The sequence below is a fragment of the Protopterus annectens genome, chromosome 9.part0 (assembly GCF_019279795.1).
Source record: "Protopterus annectens isolate FY-2018-M chromosome 9.part0, PAN1.0, whole genome shotgun sequence".
NCBI lineage: Eukaryota > Metazoa > Chordata > Ceratodontiformes > Protopteridae > Protopterus > Protopterus annectens.
The window spans coordinates 240,201,948-240,222,459 of NC_056743.1; the positions used below are offsets into that span (position 1 = coordinate 240,201,948).

The window sequence follows — 20,512 nt, forward strand, 5'->3', positions numbered from 1 at the left end:
ATCCTGCAACAGGGCCTAATTTGATTTTTTTGAGTTTGGGATTCAACATGTTTATGAAAGGACACCTCCTGGACAAAAAGAAGTTCTAAATATCTTTTTCAAACACATGAGGGAGAGGAGACCCTATAGGGTCTGTAATGGTTAACAATGTATGGGCAATTAAGCTTTTCATGAGTGTCAAATAGTATCAGTGAAATTTATGAGTATTTACAATTAGTGTAGTTTTATGGAGTCAGTTTCAGAGAGCTATGACATTAGCCTGAAGTTCTTTCTGTAGGCAGGAAACAGATCTATTCCCTTTAAGGAGAATATCATCATCAGCATAGAGGATACAGTTGGTATGAGTGAGATCCCATGGTTAAGAAAGAGTAAAAAAAGAGCTTTGAGAAACCCACCCTTTGCTGCTAGATCCTCAGACCCTGCAATTGCTGAAGCATGCAGAATGTAGTGTCTACCATAAAGACGGATTCTCAGCAACAGTCTGTCTGCAATACTAAGCCATACGTGAAGTTGAGTGATGCAACACCTCAGAAGCAAATCTTCTCTGATTCTGGTGGCAGGTGGGTAGGTGGGGTTAAGTACGAGCAACCAGTACTAAGCTGCACAATACCTGTGCCTGACTACATGCATTTGTTTTAAGTGCGAAGCACATTTTCCAAACATTACTTACTGCATCCTTGAGGTCATGGTCATCAGTAGACTTTTGCCCTCCCTTTGGTCAAACCCTCGTTGGTCAGGTCTGACCATAAGCTAATCACCCTTGCCATCCACATCCCTTCCCCACCTCCCAGTAAGGAAACCTCTGTAAAAAACTTCTCCAAAGCCAACTTAATGCTACTCAAGTAAGAAGTGACAAACTTCATGACACCCATTCAGATGAGAACTGAAAGTTTGACTGCTGAATCCTACACTAAGGCACTGTACGAGCACATCCACTCGTGCATGAATCATGCCATCCCAAATAGAACCAAAATGCTCTCCTCCAAAAAAAGGAAGCCAATCTGGTGGTCCCCTGCCATGAACAAACTTTACAACAAAAGGAAGAAACTTTTGCAGAAAAGAGGAAAATCCCAGGATGCAAAAAAACTCCCTTACCAGCCTCAATAAGAAGCTGAGATCCCTCATAAAATCCTCCAAAGCTAGTTACGAAAATAAAATTGCCAAAGATTCCAAAGACAAACACAAGGCATTCTATAGCTATGTCAAGAACCTAAATTGCAATGCTCAGATCTACTCTGAGCTACAACAGAATGGCATTACATATACTGATCCCAAGGATATTGCCAATATCCTGGTAGATCGATTCAGTGCCAACTTCACCCCCCCCTCTCATCCCCATCTCAATACTGAAAGATTGCCAAATTGCCAAATTCTGGTAATAATGGCCACACAGGTAAAAACCTCACTCTCCAAAGCTAAGAATACAGCATCCATGGGACCAGATGACATCCCGGGCTGTGTACTACATGAACTACAAAATGAACTGGCACCTTACCTAAGTGTCATATTTAATCATAGCCTCACCTCAGGCTTCATGCTCACTAAGTGGCGCACAGCTATCACTCCACAAGGGGGGATCCATCTTGGATCCTGGGAACTACTGCCCCATCAGTCTGACGAGCCTGATCTGCAAGGTCATGGAACGTACTATCATGGAACTTATAAACAAAGACATTGGCAACCTTCAAACACTGGACCCCACCCAGTTTGGGTTAGTGAAGGGCCGATCTTGTCTCCTGAACCTGATTGACTTCTTCTGATTGACTTCTTCGAATCAGTCGCCAGAGCTGTGGACTAGGGTAAGGTGGTCCACGCAGCCTATATGGACCTTGCCAAGGCCTTAGACACCATCCCCCACTCTGGAATCACAGATAAACTTACTAAACTGGGCATTAATCCCTACATCACTCGATGGGTTGCCAAATGGCTTACTGAACAGAACCCACACTGTAAAAGTAGCTGACTCCAAATCCAGCTCCAGACAAGTAACATGTGGAGTGCCTCAGGGTTCAGTCCTGGGACCGCTCTTGTTTGGCATCTACTTCTCTGAAGTACAGGCTAACACTAAAGGACACTGGCTAACAAAGTTCGCAGGTGACTGCAAACTGGGAGCCATTACTTAAACCCCAAATGATGTGGATATTCTACAAAAGGGCCTTACAGAAACAGATGCTTGGTGCCAGAGCCATGGGCTCAAGCTCAATACCAAGAATTGTACAGTTATCCCCTTTGGGAAAAAACATGTACCCGTGAATTACCACACAGGTGGCAGTACACTAAATACAGAAAGTGTGATAAGAGACTTAGGGACACAGGTGGACAGTGGTCTCATCTTCGATAACCACATCGCCACAACAGTCAGGAAATCCTTCTATGTGGCACACTCATCACTAAGGGCTTTTCATCCAGAAAAAAGGAGGTCATTGTCCCACTGTACTCATCCCTCATTAGACCCATTATAAAATACAATGCCCCATTTGGTATGTACCTCTCAAGACATTTGCAACAACTGGAAAGGCCGCAGAAATACCTCACTAAAAGAATCACAGGCCTAAAGCAGATGCCCTATGCTGACAGTCTAAAAAAACTCCAGCTACACTCTGTCGCATATCGTCTACTCAGAGGAGATCTCTGCTTAACATACAAGGCCATGTCAAACTCAGAGCTGTTGGACAAGCTACACTTAAAAAAAATCCCAATCCCTCAGAGCCACACGCTCCAGGGATCTAAACCTTGTCATCACAATGAACAAAACATGCTGAAGGGATAGGCTCCTGACCCAGAGACTCCCCAGACTCTGGAATAGACTGCCCATAAATGTCAAGCAGAGCGCCTCTTTGGCCCTCTTCAAAAGGAACCTTGACAATTGGATGGGAGATAGGAAATTCACTCCAGGGATCACGTCAGTCGCCCTGTTAGACAGGGGTCCAGGAAAGTAAATATTGTGGGAAGAAATAGCGAGAGAATTGTTATGGCTAGGCTTATATAGGCCCTAGGGCCAATAGCCTAGTACCAACCTATGAACCTATAAGTATATTGTAGTTAATTCCTGCAAAAAAAAAGCACGAGTTAAGATTTTGTTTCCTCTAACTTCTTTATTCCACCTACATCCTGATCAAAGCAACAAAATGCTTTGCTTGCACTCTCAATGAATGAATAACCTCAGTCTTAGCCATCTTACACTTCATTATATCACCATTCCAGTTACTTCCAATACACTCTCTCATACTCTCCCATTTGTGTTAGTACTGTATACTGCTATAATTTGTAAATCCTTCAATTCACACTTTTATAAAATAGTATTAGAACAGTTTTATGTACATAAACTTCATGATAGCCAGACTTCACAATAAGTTATACACCATCTGAGAAGCCTAGTAACATCCAACTGCAAGCAAATGCATTTTTTCTTGAAAATACACACAAACTGCATAGCACTGACTAAACTGGAGCAAGTACATGCAATTACTACAAAAAAAAAAAAAAAAAACAGAAGACTTAACAAGGAAGCAGACCAGGGATGAATGCCTATCAGGAATGAAATAACGCTAACGTGACAGTATGGCAGTTTAACAGCAGCACAGTACTTTCCAATCTGTAGCTACCATACAGCTCCAGCGCTGGGACAGCGCAACTGCAAAAAGACACAGCATTTCAGTGCTCAAAAGTCATTCTAGCAACCACTCAAATAAAAATGACAGTAAAAAGGTAAAGCATGACCAAAACTAGTTTGCAATGGAAAAGACCTTAGACTGCACATATATAAAATAAGCCAAAACAGGTTAAAGTGCACATTACAGGGCACAACCACATAATTTGTAGCTTGCCTACTGCTAGTCAATTTAATGCTATTTATTTATATGTAAAAAGCAGCTGGGTTTAAAGAAGAGTGACATTACATTTAGTGGAAAACACATACGGTCATTTCAATATATACATATAAAATGTCTCTCTTGCTGTGGAAAATACATATGAGGCAGAGACAGAGATCAAGAAAATCAGCACAGGCCTTTTTTTTTTGGGGGGGGGCAGCATTCACAGTTTAAAACCTGTGCTACAGGGAAATTAACTTAATCACTATTTAAATCAGTTGGGAAACCAAGCTGTAAAATTCTTAACAGAGATCTTACAACAAAAGATAAGCTACAACAAAGCTCTAGATTAAATTTAAAAAGAAAAGGGGTGCAGTCCATTTTCAACTATACCATGACTGTCATTAAAACACCCACTACTTAAAAAAACAGACAGGTGTATAGTTAACATGGCATTTCCATACTACTGTATGCTAAACATACCTTCCTGAAGTCTGCTTGAGTCACTGTTAGCTTATCATGCCTGTGAACTTATTAGAAAGTAAATACAGATGAGCAATCATGTCCGCACATGCAATGGAAGTGACAGAATGTGTCATTTGTCTGGTAAGAAACGGTCTGCTGCTGTTCCTTTAAATGCTTGGAAATTACAAATTATTAATTTTACATCTCTTGAGCCCAAGATGGAACTGAAAGTAAACAGAATGGAGCTTAACTGCAAGAGTCACATAAAGGACAATATATTTGCACCCTAAACTACTAAACAGCAGCAATGGGTTTCTCATGTCTGGTATTAGCCACTATCAGAAGAGTTTGGACTGCAGCTAAATCAAAGCAACTGTCACAATGAATACAAAAAAAGTACAATTCTTCTCAGTCTTTACAAAGATCAAAGTTTTTGTTAAGAATTTTTCTATAAAAATGTGAAAAAAATAATGAAAGGATGTCCTCCCCCAAAGTTTCTAACTTCTGTAAAGCCAGTTACTGGCATCAGGGTTGTTGTTAAGTAGATCTTGAAGTGGGCAATCCCAAATGGATTTGCTACCTTCGTAAAGGAAAGATTCTTCTGCGAGGCCATTTAACTAAATCCATTTCTCAAGTATGTGCGTGAGAGACCAGGAAATACAAGATAAAGAAAAGTACCACCACACCAATGGAAATGTAACACAGGAGTTTCCGGTTGTCTCTTCCTGATTTCACCATACCAGAAAACCTCTTCACACTGCCTGTCAACAATCCAGTGACACTCGAGAAATCAGAGTCCTATAAAGAAATACAAATCGATATTAGCAGCCAGTCACCTTCATTAAATCTTATTTTTATATATTACTCTTCTGCATGAAGACAAAGACTACATTTATTCAAAATTTAGGGATTTAAAAACAATACACTTTATGAAAAATGGTATGCTGGTATAAAAAAATGAAAAGCAAAGTGGCTCTCTACAGTTCACAAAGCAGAATGAACAACTGGTAACGAAGTTTAGTTTGGATGCAGTCTGTTGGAAAGTAGTCATTTTATATTGAAGAAGCTTTACGATCGTGCACATTCTTCTGCAAAGGTTGTTGAGACAAGTATTTTTTGTAAAGTAGCTTGAGTAAATTATTATACCTACAGGTCTGTTTCTTTAAAGCTAGTATGATATTTATTCCATACATCACTTTACCTCACCTGAATCATCAGTATAAGCAACATATTATATAAGCAGAAAAACTGGCCAGTTGAATACTGTCAAAACAGAAAAAAAGAAATTATTTGACTATACAAAGCAGCCTTTTCCCTGGTCACAAAACTGTGTTCTATAGACTCTCCTACATGCATCAATAAAACTTCTGATGTAATCAAAGATAAAAAAATAGAGGACAAAAGGACAAGAAGGTAAACTTACAAAACATTAACTTTGACAGTGAAGATGCTTGGTTAAAATATTATTCTGCTTTGTTAACCAAGTAAACCCACCAGGCAGAAGCCCCTTATTTCTAAAGTGGTATTATGACATAAAGGGCAATGTCTGGTTAAGTTACTCACTCTGAGGTGCACAGCATACAAAAGGTAAGAGGAAGTCAAACTTTTACTTCAGCAACACTTTCTTTGGGAACAATATTTTCTGATAAACCATGGCAGCTGCTGGATGTGATTATTCTAGAATCATCTGAAGAAGCATTTAGTTTAACAAACAAAGCAAACTGAAACTAATGCACTGACTTCTATACATGTCCAACAACTTGCAATTTGTTGCCCTAACAAACATGTACAATGTGGTCACAATCAGTAACACACTTCTGCATGCAACAAACAGTACTAGGGGCAAGCGTGTGTGTGTGTGTGTGTGTGTGTGTGTGTGTGTGTGTGTGTGTGTGTGTGTGTGTGTGTGTGTCTTATGCACTAGCCTTATAGGTTCATAGGCAGGTACTAGGCTATCGGCCCTGGGGCCAATACAAGCCCAGCCAAAATGGTACCCTGGCTTTTGCCATCCAAGAAAATTATTTTCCTGTGCCACTGTCGAGCAGAGCCACAGAGGTGATCCCCGGGGCGAATTTCCTATTTCCCATCCAATGATCAAGATTTTTCTTGAAGAGTGCTAATGAGGAGCTTTGTTTGATATAAATAGGTAGTTTATTCCAGAGTATGGGAAGTCTCTGGGACAGGAATCCATTCCTCCAGCATGTTATGTTTATTGTGGTGACAAGGTTTAGGTCCCTAGAGCGTGTAGCTCATAGGGAATTGGGATTTCTTTAAGTGGAGCATGTCCAACAGCTCTGGGTTTGACATAGCTTTGTATGTTAGACAGAGATCACCTCTGAGTAGGCGATATGAGACGGAGTAAAGCTGGAATTTTTTGAGACGGTCTGCATTGGGCATCTGTTTGAGGCCGATAATCCTCTCTGTGAGGTATTTCTGCGGCCTTTCCAGTTGTTGTAGATGTCTTGTGAGGTACATACCAAAAAGGGCGTTGTACTCTATAATGGGTCTAATGAGTGATAAGTAGCGGGGAACAATGACCTCTTTTTCCGGATGAAAAACCTTTTGTGATGAGGTGTGCCACGTAGAAGGATTTCATGACTACTGTGGCAATGTGATTATCAAAGGAGCGACTACTGTCCACCTGTGTCCCAAGGTCTCTTATCACACTTTTGGTGTTAAGTATACTACTGCCTATGTTGTAGTTCATGGGTACAGAGTTTTTACCAGAGAGGATGACAATGCACTTTTTGGCATTGAGCTTGAGGCCATGGCTTTGACACCAGGCATCTGTCTTAGTGAGGCCCTTTTGTAGGATGTCCACATCGTTAGGAGTTTCGATTATGGCTCCTAGTTTGCAGTCATCTGCGAACTTCGTTAGCCAAAGAACTTTTGTGTTAGCCTGTACTTCAGAGAAGTAGATACAAACAGGACAGGACCCAGGACTGAACCCTGTGGTACTCCACTTCTCACTGGTTTGAACTCGGATTTGGCGTCTGCTACTTTCACAGTGTGAGTTCTGTCAGTGAGCCAGTTGGCAACCCATCTTGTGACATAGGGATTTATACCTAGTTTAGTGAGTTTATCTATAATTCTAGAGTGGGGGATGATGTCGAAAGCCTTGGCAAGATCTAGATAGGCGTGTGAACCACCTTACCCTTGTCTACGGCTTTGGTGACTGCTTCAAAGAAGTCTATCAGGTTTAGGAGACATGATCTGCCTTTTACAAACCCGAACTGGGTGGGGTCCAGAGTTTGGGGATTACCAATGTCTTTCTTTAGAAGTTCCATGATGATACTTTCCATGGCCTTGCAGATCAGGCTAATGGGGCAGTAGTTCCTGGGGTCCGTGGTGGCTCCCCCCTTGTGGAGTGGGATAACCGCCACTGTGCGCCATTCAGCAGGCACAAAGCCTGAGGTGAGGCTATGATTGATCATGGTACTTAGGTGGGGTGCCAGTTCGTTCTGTAGTTCGTGTAGAATGCAGCCTGGGATGGTGTCTGGTCCCATGGATGCTGTGTTTTTGGCTTTGGAGAGTGTGGTTTTTACCTGTGCAGCCGTGATTACAGGAACTTTGCATTCTTCCGGTATAGAGATGGGCTCTTTAGGGGGTGAGAGGGGGGTAAAATTAGCACTAAACCTATCTGCCAGGATGTTGGCAATATCAGTTGGGTCTGTATATTTAGTGCCATTGTGCTGTAACTCAGAGCAGATCTGAGTGTTGCCATTGAGATTCTTGACATAGCTATAGATTGCTTTGTGGTTGTCTTTAGAATCAGTGGCGCTTTTGTTTTCGTAACTAGCTTTGGAGGATTTTATCAAGGATGGCAGCTTCTTATTGAGGCTGACCAGGGAGCTCCTCCACTCATGGGATTTTACTCTCTTTTGCAACAGTTTCTTCCTTCTGTTGTACAGTTTTTTTATGGCAGGGGATCACCAGATTGGCTTCCTTTTTTGGAGGATAGTGTCTTGGTTCTGTTTGGGATAGCACAATCCATGCACTCATGGAAGTGCTTGTAAAGTGCAATTGTGTAGGATTCAGTAGTCGTAACTGTATTGTCCATCTGCATGGGGGTCATGAAGTTCACCACTTCTGTTTTAAGAAGCATGAAGTTGGCTTTGGAGAAATGTTTTACCATGGTTTCCTTAATGGGAGGTGGGGGCAGGATGTGGATATCTAGGGTAATTAGCTTATGGTCGGATCAGACCAATGAGGTGTTGACTTCAGGTGTGGAACACCGGTCACTCATGTTGATAATGACTAGATCTAAGATATTGCTGCCCCTGGTGGGGGTGTGGATAAGTTGATCCAGGGCATTGGAGTTTATGAATTCCAGAAAGCATTGAGCAAAGGAGTTAATAGGGGAGTAGTTTTCCCAGTTAATGGTGGGGTAGTTGAAATCGCCCATTATTAGGGTGTTTGGTTGAACCCTAATATTTTCCAGTACATCAAGAAAAGAGGAGTGGGAATCCTGGGGCACGGTGGGTGATCTGTAGCAAGCTACAATTTGGATTGCAGTTTTGCCCAGAGTTAGTTGCACTTGGATAACCTCGGCTGCATTATGCTGAGCAACTAGCCTGGAGGTGTGGATATCCTTAATGAATATGGACACACCTCTGCCTTTGGTGTTCCGGTCCAGGTTACATGGCCAAAAAGTTTGGTATGAGTTATAACCTGGTAGTGCAGGGGTGCTCTCTGGAGCCTTGAACCAGGTCTCAGTCACTGCACAGATAGCGATGTTCTCCATTTTAAGGAGTGCCTCGAGTGAGTGCATTTTGAGATTTAGACTTCTAGCATTGAGTAGCATCACCCTCAGTTTTTGCTTGCCTGTTCCTGTTACGGTGGTGAATTTGTCATTGGAACCTTGCCTAAAAAAGGCACTATAGGGGCGGCAAGAACCTTAATGCTAGATCTTTGTTGTCCCTCTCCCTGTCTATCTCAGTAACTGGGATATCCACCTTGAGGATTCGAGACAGTAATATCTTCTGTACAGTTCTCGAATGAGAAGTCTTTGCCTCTCACCTTCTGAGAGTTGGCAACAGAGACCACCAGCAAGCAAGGAGCCTTCTACATCACCTTTCACAAGGTGGCATTTGTCACCTTGCACAAAGGCAGGTCAGTTGACCCAGCAGTAGTGCTGTGCTTGTTGCCTTATATCTGCCTGCACCACAGCTGATGCTGCAGAAAAAGAAAATATATTGAGAAGAAAAAAATCCAAAAGTAAAAAAGAAAGAAAAATCAAGTGCTACAAATTTAATAGCTTAATTAAGCAAGTTACATTTCAACAAATAACCACATCACTGCCAGCAATACACTACAATTATCCTGCTACTGGAAGAAGTTGCCCCTCCTCCTCTCACAGGGAAATCTCATGATGCACAGAAAAAGAAAACGTTAATAAGAACAGCATATCCATGACAACAGAAGACAACTACAATTATGGGTGCTAAACCCACCATATAGTGCCAGTCGAAGATCAGAATGCTTACAATAAAAAAGGTGGATCCTTTTCCCAAATCTTCTTTCCCCTTCCAACAGAGGTCTGTGCCTGTACTGTTCACCAAAGTGGGTGATGCCAGTAGCATCATACTTTCCTGGCATTCTGATAGCAAGCATATACTTTATGCGGCCCTGTTTACCAAACGTTGTCCCCACTGGTACCAGTGGATTATGTGCAGGAAAATTTTACACTCTCCACTTAAGTAGGTAGGTGAGAGCAGTGAGACAGTTGGAGCCTGCTGAGGCCACAGAGTCTAATCCAGGAGACAAATGGTAGCTATGTGCAATGCCCATCAACAGTAGTATGATGAAAAGGGGCAGTAGCAAAGGCCAAGCTTCACACATACACATATTATACAAGACCTTCCAGCCTATAAATGAGCAGAAAGAGACCCCAGTGGCACTGAGAAAGGGTGGTAATGCATCACATTACTGGCATGATTTATTGAACAAGAAACTATAAAACACAAGTGGTCACAGGGATTACAAGATGCCTAGACATATAAAATCTTTAATGATACATGCACAGAGAGTTATTGCAAATCTTTACAAGTACTTAATAGTGCTTACCTACCAAACAATTGAGGGCTACACATGATTAGACTGGTGTAAATTTGTCTACCCATCCAGTCATCAAGAATAGCTTTAAAGGAACTCAAAGTAGTACTTTGTTTGACCTGCAGTGACACCCTATTCCACAATGGCTAGAAATATAATAACACATCCCTCCAGAATCTTCTTTGTTTGTTTGTGTAGATTTAGGTGCCTCGTAGGGGTGTTTGTAGAGCCGCAAGTGTTCTAAAAAACAAGAGGTCATATAGAATTAGGATCTTTATAGCTCAAAGGCAGAGTCATAGGGCTCCATGAAGCAGCTCGTAGGCTACCAAGTAAAAGGAGAGTCATGCTAATAAAGACAGTTGAAGGAAGCAAGACTTTTAATTTTCTTGGCTAGAAATCTCCAGGGCCTTTCAGGCTGAATTATTTACTTGGATTTTTACATACTAAAGGCAGCACTGTATTCCTTGATAGGTATGATAAGAGATTTCCCTGTGTGATACCTTAAACCACTTGTAATAGAGGCCCATGGGATATATGCAAATGGCCCCTTAAGAACATCATGTGTTTCAGCTGTATAGCTTCTGAATGTCCATGACTTTTTACTTTTTTTTTTTCAAGTCTTTATGGACAGATTCAGGTCAGTAAAGCCAAAGCCCACTAGCTGTGGATGCACATTTTTGCCTTCTTATGACCTCATCAGCAGAGTATAAGTGGACTGTTTGGATATACTCTAGAAACACCTGGTCTTTAAACCCAGCTGATGTCCATAACCATAACTTTTTGGTTTACTTGTCAATTGGGATATTTTACAGACACATTAAAAACACAGACCGCAAACATATCCTTGAGAAGTGTACAGCTCATAAGGCCTTCTGGGACCAAGTATAGCAGGGACTGGTATAGAACATCAATGCACTGGATGGCTGTAACAGGACAACAACAAAAGTGCATAGCAGGATCAAAGATATGCTGCTATACTCCTGGATCAAGTCAAAGACAGGCTTGGGTGGACCACTGGGATTAGGCCACCAACACAGACATATCTTATAGGAATGCCTGGCACCCCTCAAAGACGAAAAATAAAGAACCTTAACACTGGTGTTGACTACCCAAGTATCTGTAGAGTATGACCCAAATAAGTTGCAGCTTATGCAAATTCTGTACAACAGTGACTTGCATGTCTGAATGGTATACTCTGGCAAACACATACGCATTTATATCATTCAGAGTAATCAGAGTTGCAAAAGCAACAAAGCTGTATGTGCCCATAGGTTACTTACAAGATTTGCATGTAGCAATCAGTGTGCCACACAATGGAGAATTCACAAATATAATATACTACTGGCAAACGTATGTTACCTATATGCATTCATAGTTTCCAAAAAACAGATCAGCACATACTTGATGTTAGTGGGTTACACCAGTTTACTTGCAGCACTTGTTGTAGTACATAACTGCTCCACAACAGCGGAGCTCTTTCTTTCACCATAAAATCTTTTAGAAACACCATCTCCAACTTTTTTCATAACTTGATACCAAGTAGTATCCGATTACTTCTAGTAGTACCTTAACTTGAGCTTGATTCACAATACCACACCAGACAAAACCTGGACTGTAAAAGCTCAGTTCTCTACACAACTCATTCAATGCCTTCAATTTCAAACTCTGCACTGTAGTTTTGTGAGAATGGCATACAATTCCCAACTGCTCGTCATAAGTATACTTAAAGCATTATATTGTTTGAAAAGCAGGCTAAAGTTGCAACTTCAAAAACTATTTCTGATTCACTGCACAAGATAATTATACAAATATAATAAACATACATACATAAATAGTTTTGGCTCACTTCTGTAAAGCAAAACCTTCTAAGGGTGGATGCTGCACTCCTGAGTGTGTCATCTTTTGGAAGGGAGGTTAAACTAAGGCCCCATCTCCTTAAGTAAGTGATAGCTGATGCGAATGTAAAAGATCCCACGGCACCTATCAAAAACAGGAGAGAAAGTTTCCCAATGCGCCAGCCAAATTTCCCCTAAGAGTACAAATACCACCTCAGGTGTCCCCTGAAAAAGAAGCTACTAGCCTAGTGAGACTAACCTGGTCAACAAAAAGGATAAATAAATAAAAACAAATTCTACTGTTCATAAAGGTAGCATTATTTCACAGCTCTATTCCAGGTAACTATGTATGCACCTTTAACGTCATAAGTCTGTTGAGATCATTTTCCTTACATTTCATATTAATAATCTGTTTTAGACCTATGGGTCAGAGGTATGAAGCCCTTACTACAACCCAGAAGAACCAGGTTCACTTAGCAGCATAAGTGGTGAAGGGGCCAGGGTGGACAGTGGTGTGTCTGTGTGTGTGTGGCCAATATCAGCTTACTTATCTTGGGGGGGGGGGCAGATGAGACACACTCCAGTAGCAGAATTAAGAGCCTGGGGATCTCCATGCTGGAAAAGAAGTGTGCCATTTGTTGGGAGGTCAGACATGCACCTCCTGAAGGCAACAACTGCGAAGCTTGCAAGGCTAATGTGGGATAGTATGTGCTACAGGCACAGTCCCTGGCAGCAGCATGACCCTTCACCAACACCCTTAATCTCCTCAATAGCTCCAAACATGGGTTGGGTTGAGCCCAGAGGAGGCTAAGGCAGGTCCAGTAGACCCTGTGAATGAAGAGAGGAGCTGGTGGCAGCTGTTGGTCAGCTAAGTGGAGAACAAATAATTTGCTTTATCCTACTTTATATTAAACTTGATCATATTAAAATATCATTGGTTGCATTCCTCCATGATAGCTCTCTGAAATGTCACACAAAATAAGTATATCACTCCTTGTAGTTCTGAAAAATCCAACAGACTACAGGAAGATAACAGGTTTTTCATATTATCTGATGAAATTTATAAACAAATGTTTATACTCTACTCATTCATTTTTTTGGAATAACGGACTTTATCTTTAATAAGGTCTTGGGAATTCCACAGCCTTTTATGGCAGCCAGTGGACACAAGGCTTTGAAACTCATTCTGGACAAAGTGTTTGTCCACAACAGACTGAACAGACTCACTCATCAGCCAGTGGACACAAAGCTTTGAAACTCATTCTGGACAAAGTGTTTGTCCACTGCAGACTGAACAGACTCACTCACCCAGTATGCGCACACCTAGTGGTAATTTCAAAAATTGTCAGTCATTCTCATACACGTCTTTGGGAAGTAGGGAAACTAGACCACTTGTAACAAAAACATATACAAAAGGAGGATGACAAAGAAATGCCCCCCTTCTGAAAACCAAACTGGTGGGCTTTCAAAGTCTGCACTGCAATCTTGTCAGGAGGCATACAATTCCCAACTGCCTGTCATTGTATAAAAAGCAGACTAAATTTACAACTTCAAAAACAATTTCTGATTCACTGCACAAAATAAGTACACAAATACAATAAATACACATGTACATAAATAAAGAATAGCTTTGGCTCATTTCTGTAAAGCACAACCTTCTAAAGGGGGATTTGCTGCACTCCTGAGTGTGTCGTCCTTTGTTAATGAGGATAAACCAAGGCCCCATCTTTTCAAGTTAAGTGACAGCTGATGCGAATATAAAAGATCCCACAGCACCCATCCTTTTTGATGATTTTTAGTAAAGGAAGTTCTCCAATGCCCTGGCCAAATTTCCCCTAAGAGTATAAATACCACTTCTGGGTGCTTCCATACCTTGACAACTGGCTCCTCACGCCTCCCACCAGGCATCTACTGACAGGCACCAGGAAATACCTGTTCCATTAACGTCTACATCTGGGCATCACAGTTAACTACCACCTAGGGTCTCGCCTGAAAAAGAAGCTACTAGCTTAGTGAGACTAACCTGATCAACAAAAAGGATAAATAAATAAAAATAAATTCTACTGTTTTAGCATTCAGCAATTAACATGTTTTAGCCATTTGTTAAGGTGCAATTGAGAACACACTGTTCAGTTAACAGTTTTGAATTCACTTATCTGCTTTGCACTGCTCAATGTTACTCGTACTGAGAAAGCAGAACTGCTTGGATTACTTCTCTTACAGTACAATTAAGAAAAAAGATTTGAATTACAAATGCACTTCTTCACCACACTGTTTTCATGAAGTTCCTTAGTAAACTTGGTATGCAGTTCTACTGTGCAATTTCAACATCCATCGCTTTGCTAGACAGCTGTTCCGAAATTCCAGTAATGAACCACTTGCCAAAGTTCAACAGCAATTGTAAGAATACAACCATTTCACGTGCAACGTTTTAGTGTTCATTACGGAAACATTTCTATAGACAGAGTTGGGTTTATCATGCAACACTTTAGCACTTGTTTAAGCTAACATTTCTTTAGGCACATTGAGTTTTTCTTTCCCCTGATTTTACTACATTAAATGTAGTTTCATCAAGCTTCATTTTACAAGGCAGTAAATCCAAACACTGTATTAACTAACATAACCATTTTCATACCACAACTGTTCATCAATGCTTACTGCAGCATAAATTCACCTTTACCCAAACTAGACAAGAGTGTTGTAACATGTCTCTCTCTCTCTCTTTATGGTGGTGTTAAATCCCACAACCCAATTTGTAAACATCTTCCATACATTTTCATCATGCTAAGCAGCAGAAATCTAATTCTCCCAAACTTTACCAAGATGTTGTATACTGGAGGTCATTAGCTTAAACAGAAGATGCAGATAAACTACATTCAACATTTCCCAAGCCAAAATGGTAAGTAGACTATTTTTTCATGCACAACTGTCTCCCTTTTATTACACACTGAAAAGAAAGCTAAATCTCTATACTGTTTAAAACTTACTCAGCAAAGAAAACAAAACTTTCACCAATAACAGTTTTAGAATGTACAGATAAGCTCAGGCCTGATAACTCTGCCCATGGCATTCATCAGTTTTCTTGCAGTGGAACTCCTCCCCCCTCTACTTCTTCACTCAGCTCGTTTTTAGTCTAGATTCGTTAAATATGAATGTGGACTCTTATCCTCCCCTTACACCCTAGGCCTCCTGCCATCATGACTCTGTTAAAACACTGTACTGCAGGCTGCCTCTAACCACCGCTATCAGACAAGTCCTCCACACATAAAAGCTACTGCACAAAACTGCAAAACAATAAATCTACTTCAGTACCTCTTCTGTGTTTTTTCAGTGTAGGTGCTGACCTGACTGGGGTATTAAGTCTTCTTACAAGCAGCTTTAACTCCTTCCCTTTCACTGTGCTACAATATACGTATATTATTTGCAAACCAATAATGCCAGGGATCCATCTTCCTTAGGAAGGTAAAAAGGCATTAAGTAATTGTGTCAGAAGCCTTAGAATAATCACAGAGGGTCCTAACATAGTGACATTGTCACAATACATGTCACTACATTCAGTCAGTTTAACAATGATAGTATCACTGCCATGACCTGGCCAAAGGTGTGCTGTTACATTTTTGAGAGGATGTCAAAAGGTAAGAAACCTGCAACTGTACCACCTTTTCAAAAACATGGCAAGGAGGCCAAGGATGGTCCTAAAAGTTTTGACACTAGGCGACTCTCATAATTTTTTAAAGGCGCAGAAGCTGGAAGTAAAGTAAAATTAGACTAAGCAAACAGTCCCTATAACGTATCGCTCTTTTCACTCTTCTGTCAGAGAAGCTGTGCTATGCTGAAGGGGCGCACAAGTTTACACAACATCGTGCTCCTTGAGACTTAAGAAAAAATCTTCCATAGTCTTCAAATTTCACTCAGTGAAAGGTGTTAGTACTTGTGAAAGCCTGCCTCAGCTTAGAAGATGGAAATCAAATTATTTCATAACCCCAACATCTGTTACAATGAAACAGAAAGCATGGCACTCAAACAGCAACATAAAATAAACACCTAGTCTTGCTGCCTTTGCATACAGAATGGGTAGGTTTTGCCAAACAGACCAACTACTTCACTGGTACCAGAGTTTGTCCCAAAAACACTCATTTGCTGCATATGCTTTCTTTCTTTTTTTTTTTTTTGAACAGAAATAAAATGTTTTTGCAGGTAACATTTGATCTGCAAGGCTATTCCTAAAGGGTCAACATCTGTTTTCAACCTCAAGAAGGTAGTAGTTTTGGGGGAAAAAAAGCTCCTGGGACCAGAAGCATTAGATCCATCAATGGACTTAGATGTTACATGAAGACTTCACAGGCAAGCCTAACCCTTGTGGCCAGTTCAATGAAATCATTAGTGAGCACACTACTGTTGAGATAGAAATTGAGGAGGATAGGACACCTGCACACCTAACAAGTAAATATCTGCCTTGCCTAAAGGAAACTACAAGCTGGAGATGAAGGACCTTTCAAGCACAAAGGAGTATTAGAAGATTAGCCGAACCCATCAAGGAAGATCTTCCCTATGTAAGATGATGTAGTCTACAACTAAGACTCTGCATCCTCTTAGATGAGTCAATAACTGCATGGAATCAGATGCAGTAAATCCACATAGGGAGAAGAAGCTGAATGATAAGGCAAGGATCAGAAGTACTGATACGATGAAGAATATCCAACTCTTCAAAACAGTCCGAAACAACGTTTGGTAAAGTTATGCATCAAGGACAAGCTGGTGGCTGTGCAAGTGGCTACAAGAAACTGTTCTGAAGCAAACAATGGAAGAGGCCATGCCTCTACAGAAATGGACTTCAACTGCAGCATTTTCCATCAGAAGGCAAACGATAATGCAAATGGCATTCCACTTGGGAAAGGGTTGCACAGAGTGAAACAAGCAGCCATCCCTGGTCATTCTAAAACTCATTAGGACTGGGGATGTCAAAACAAAATCTGGCTCAGCTACATCAATTCCGCTTAGTACATGTGTATCCCAAAGTCCTACTGATTGGTCAGGGTGTAAATGGGTAATAGCACTGGGAGTCTAACCAAAGGTTTGAAAACCTCACTTCTAAAAATATTAATGAAATCAACAGCAAATCAAGCCTACCGGTAGCAAGATGAATTACAAAAATCCTAACATTACAGAAATTAGATGGACTTGGCTGAAGGACAAAAATATTTCTCAAATCATATTTTGCATGCTTATGTAAAAGACCATACTTGACAGCAGGTTAACAGACTACATTTGATGGTCAGAAAGAATACCTCAGGTCTTACTTTTTAAGAACTCTATACCTAATAATTGTTTAACCATGTCTTGCTAGGGGGATATACAAAACAGGGAAATTCTAGAAATACACTCAAGCAACCAGGTCTGCCAATGTATGAGTGGTGGTGGGGTAGATCTTGCCTGGTGGCCATCCAATGTTAATTGGTATATGCCTCAATACAAAGAGAAAATGATGGACTTTAACAATTGGCTTAGTTTCTGGTGTCATTCCAGGGGTTTCCAGTACCTGACAGCCTGGGAAGATATGATCGACAGATCACGATGCTTTGCCAGAGATGGCCTCTACCTGTCTCACCTGGGCTTCAGGCTTCTGGCAAAAGGTCTTGCCTCCCCATAGTGCCTTTTTCAGGAAAAGTGATGAGGTTAAAACTACCAACATAAAAAGTTCAATGAGAATAAAACAAGTGCTATAGTAACCACCACGGCTGATTAATCCAAGCTGTTGTACTCAAAGTTTCATTTATTCAATAAATAAAATGGAGGAGTGCGTTTGCGTAACCAAATGTACGCTTCTTCAGATCCTTAACAATTTTAAAATAATGCCAGCAAGTTTATATATGCACATCATGTGACCATTAATACCTTAATTAATCAATTATAAAATCAACTTCTAAAAGGGATAGTTACATATTATTTAACAATTTGTTTAATAGAGCGTGCATCCAACACTGGCTTAATACTGATGTTATTGTTAAGCCCAGGTGTTAAATGAGCTTGAAGTCTTAAAATCCATCGCAGCTTAATTCTTTCTAAATAATTATTATTATCTCCCCCTCTTAAATTCAACTTTACTTGTTGTTGTTGTTGTATCTTTCGGCTTTTCCTGGTTAGGGGTCGCCACAGCGGAACTCCGGTCCGCTAATGATTGCCAGTAGATTTTTACGTACCGAGTTACCAGCCCTGACGTACAACCTTCAACGAAGGTAAGCCCATTCACGCATGTCTCCACACAGAAGACGCTTTAGCTGAGAATCGAACAGGACAAAGTCTTATTGTGAGGCAACAACACTACCGCAGCACCACCACCGCGGTTTTGCTGTAATATCCTAAAATTAAAACTATGTCCTTCCTGTTCCATTATATGTTTCGCTAAAGCATTTTGTGTGTTCTTATTCCTAATATCATATAAATGTTGATATATTCTATATCTCAATCTTTTCAGAGTCTTTCCTACATAAAAACTTTTGCAACAGTTGCAACTAGCAAGATAAACTATATTAGTACTATTGCACATAAAACATAAAAAGTTCAACAAAACACAAATTAAAGGTTATACTGCTAAACACTAAGAGTCTAAACATGAAACTTCACTCATTGCAAGTATTCCTAACCCTGGAAAATGCTGACAGAAGCCTGGTTCAAAGCTGCGGACAACACCCCAGCCTTTCTGGTTACTCATCCTATCATACATTCAGACCCTAAACTGTGGACAGTAAAGCCGAAGGAGGTGGAGTTTCAATATACATTAAAGACATGCACACCTCCAGACTGGTCAAACAGTATGATGTAAAGGAGACACTCCAGGTGCAGTTAACCATTGACAAGACCCCTATTCAAAACATAGATAGCTACTGGCCCCCAAATCTGACTCAAGATGTCCTATCCGCCTATATGGACCTGTTCGAATCTATCAAGATTCAACCCTTTACCCTGACTCTGGGTGACATTAACTTCACGAACACAGACTGGAAGAACTACTCATGCCAGAACACAAATGCCCAGAGATTCCTTGATTTTGTCAATGCAAATGCCTTGGAACAGCTAGTCGATACCCCCCACAAGGGGGTGATAATATCGTGAACTCACTGCAGCATCCCTATAGTATCATCCTCCCTGGTAAGATCCGACCACAAAGCGGTCACTATTGAAGTCACCATCTCCCCCAACCTCCCACTAACAAGGATCAGACATAAAGACTTCTCCAAAGCTGATTACAGCCTCCTGAGGGATGGTATACACAGCTTCATAGCCCCTCGTCCTCTGTAGGAACTGGCACCAATATCCAAAACTACACCAAAGCACTATACAAGCATTTATATAGCTGCATGGAATCAGGAATACTAACAGGACAAAATCATCATCCACAAAGAAGAGTAAACCTGTGTGGTAGGCATCGGCAATAAATAAACTCTATAACAAAAGGAAAAAATTGCTGTCCAAGACCAAGAAGGACGAGCTGCCCAGCTGGAAGCAATTTCTCCTTCAGCTGAACAAGCGAATAAGAGCAATAGTGAAATCCTCCAAATCAAACTTCGAGTCCACATTGGCCACATCTGCTAGAGATAATCATAAGGCTTTCTTCATATATGTCCGCAACCTCAAAGGAAGCACCCAGATCTGTTCAAAACTGGTGGTCAAGGACACCACATATACAAATGCCATAAATATAGCAAACTTGCTGGCTGACAGACTCAGTGAAAACTTTACCCCTCTGCCCCCCCCCCATCAGTAAAATCAAGACATCCCCAGCACCTGCCCCCTTCCCTTATATCTAGGGAAGAGGTCATCACCGCTCTCTCAAAGGCAAAAAATACAGCCTCCTAACATCTCAGGATGCATCCTACGTGAACTCAGGCAGGAACTTGCAGTACCATTAGGTACCCTATTCAACCAAAGCCTGAGTACTGGCTTCTTTCCAGCTGAGTGGAGGACAGCCAGTCATCCCTTCACACAAAGGTGGAGTGTCCACCGATTTGGGAAATTATAGACCCATCAGCCTAACTAGCCTAATCTGCAAGGCCACGGAATGGATTATCATGGACCTCATTAACAAGCACATTGGCAAGCACCAAACACTTGATCCCACATAGTTTGGCTTCGTCAAGGGGAGGTCATGTCTGCTAAATTTGGTCGACGACTTTGAGACAGTCACCAAAGCCATGGATGAAGAGAAGATGGTACACACCATCTACCTTGACCTGGCCAAAGCCTTTGACACTATTCCCCACTTGGGCATAATAGATAAACTCTCTCAACTATGCATCAATCCATATGTTACCAGATGGGTAGCAAACTGGCTCACTGACAGAACCC

The 20,512-nt window shown here is 41.1% G+C and overlaps 1 protein-coding gene across 3 annotated transcripts in view; it reads right to left on the minus strand.

Moving 5' to 3' along the window:
• Nucleotides 1–3,782: 3,782 nt before the first annotated feature.
• Nucleotides 3,783–20,512, minus strand: part of BET1L (Bet1 golgi vesicular membrane trafficking protein like) — a 62,708-nt gene continuing 45,978 nt past the window's right edge. For all 3 annotated transcript variants that reach the window (XM_044082819.1, XM_044082817.1, XM_044082818.1), the window contains exon 4: nucleotides 3,783–5,075. In XM_044082819.1, coding sequence (XP_043938754.1) covers nucleotides 4,908–5,075 — 168 coding nt within the window. In that variant the 3' untranslated portion in view covers nucleotides 3,783–4,907. The remainder of the gene's footprint in view (nucleotides 5,076–20,512) is intronic.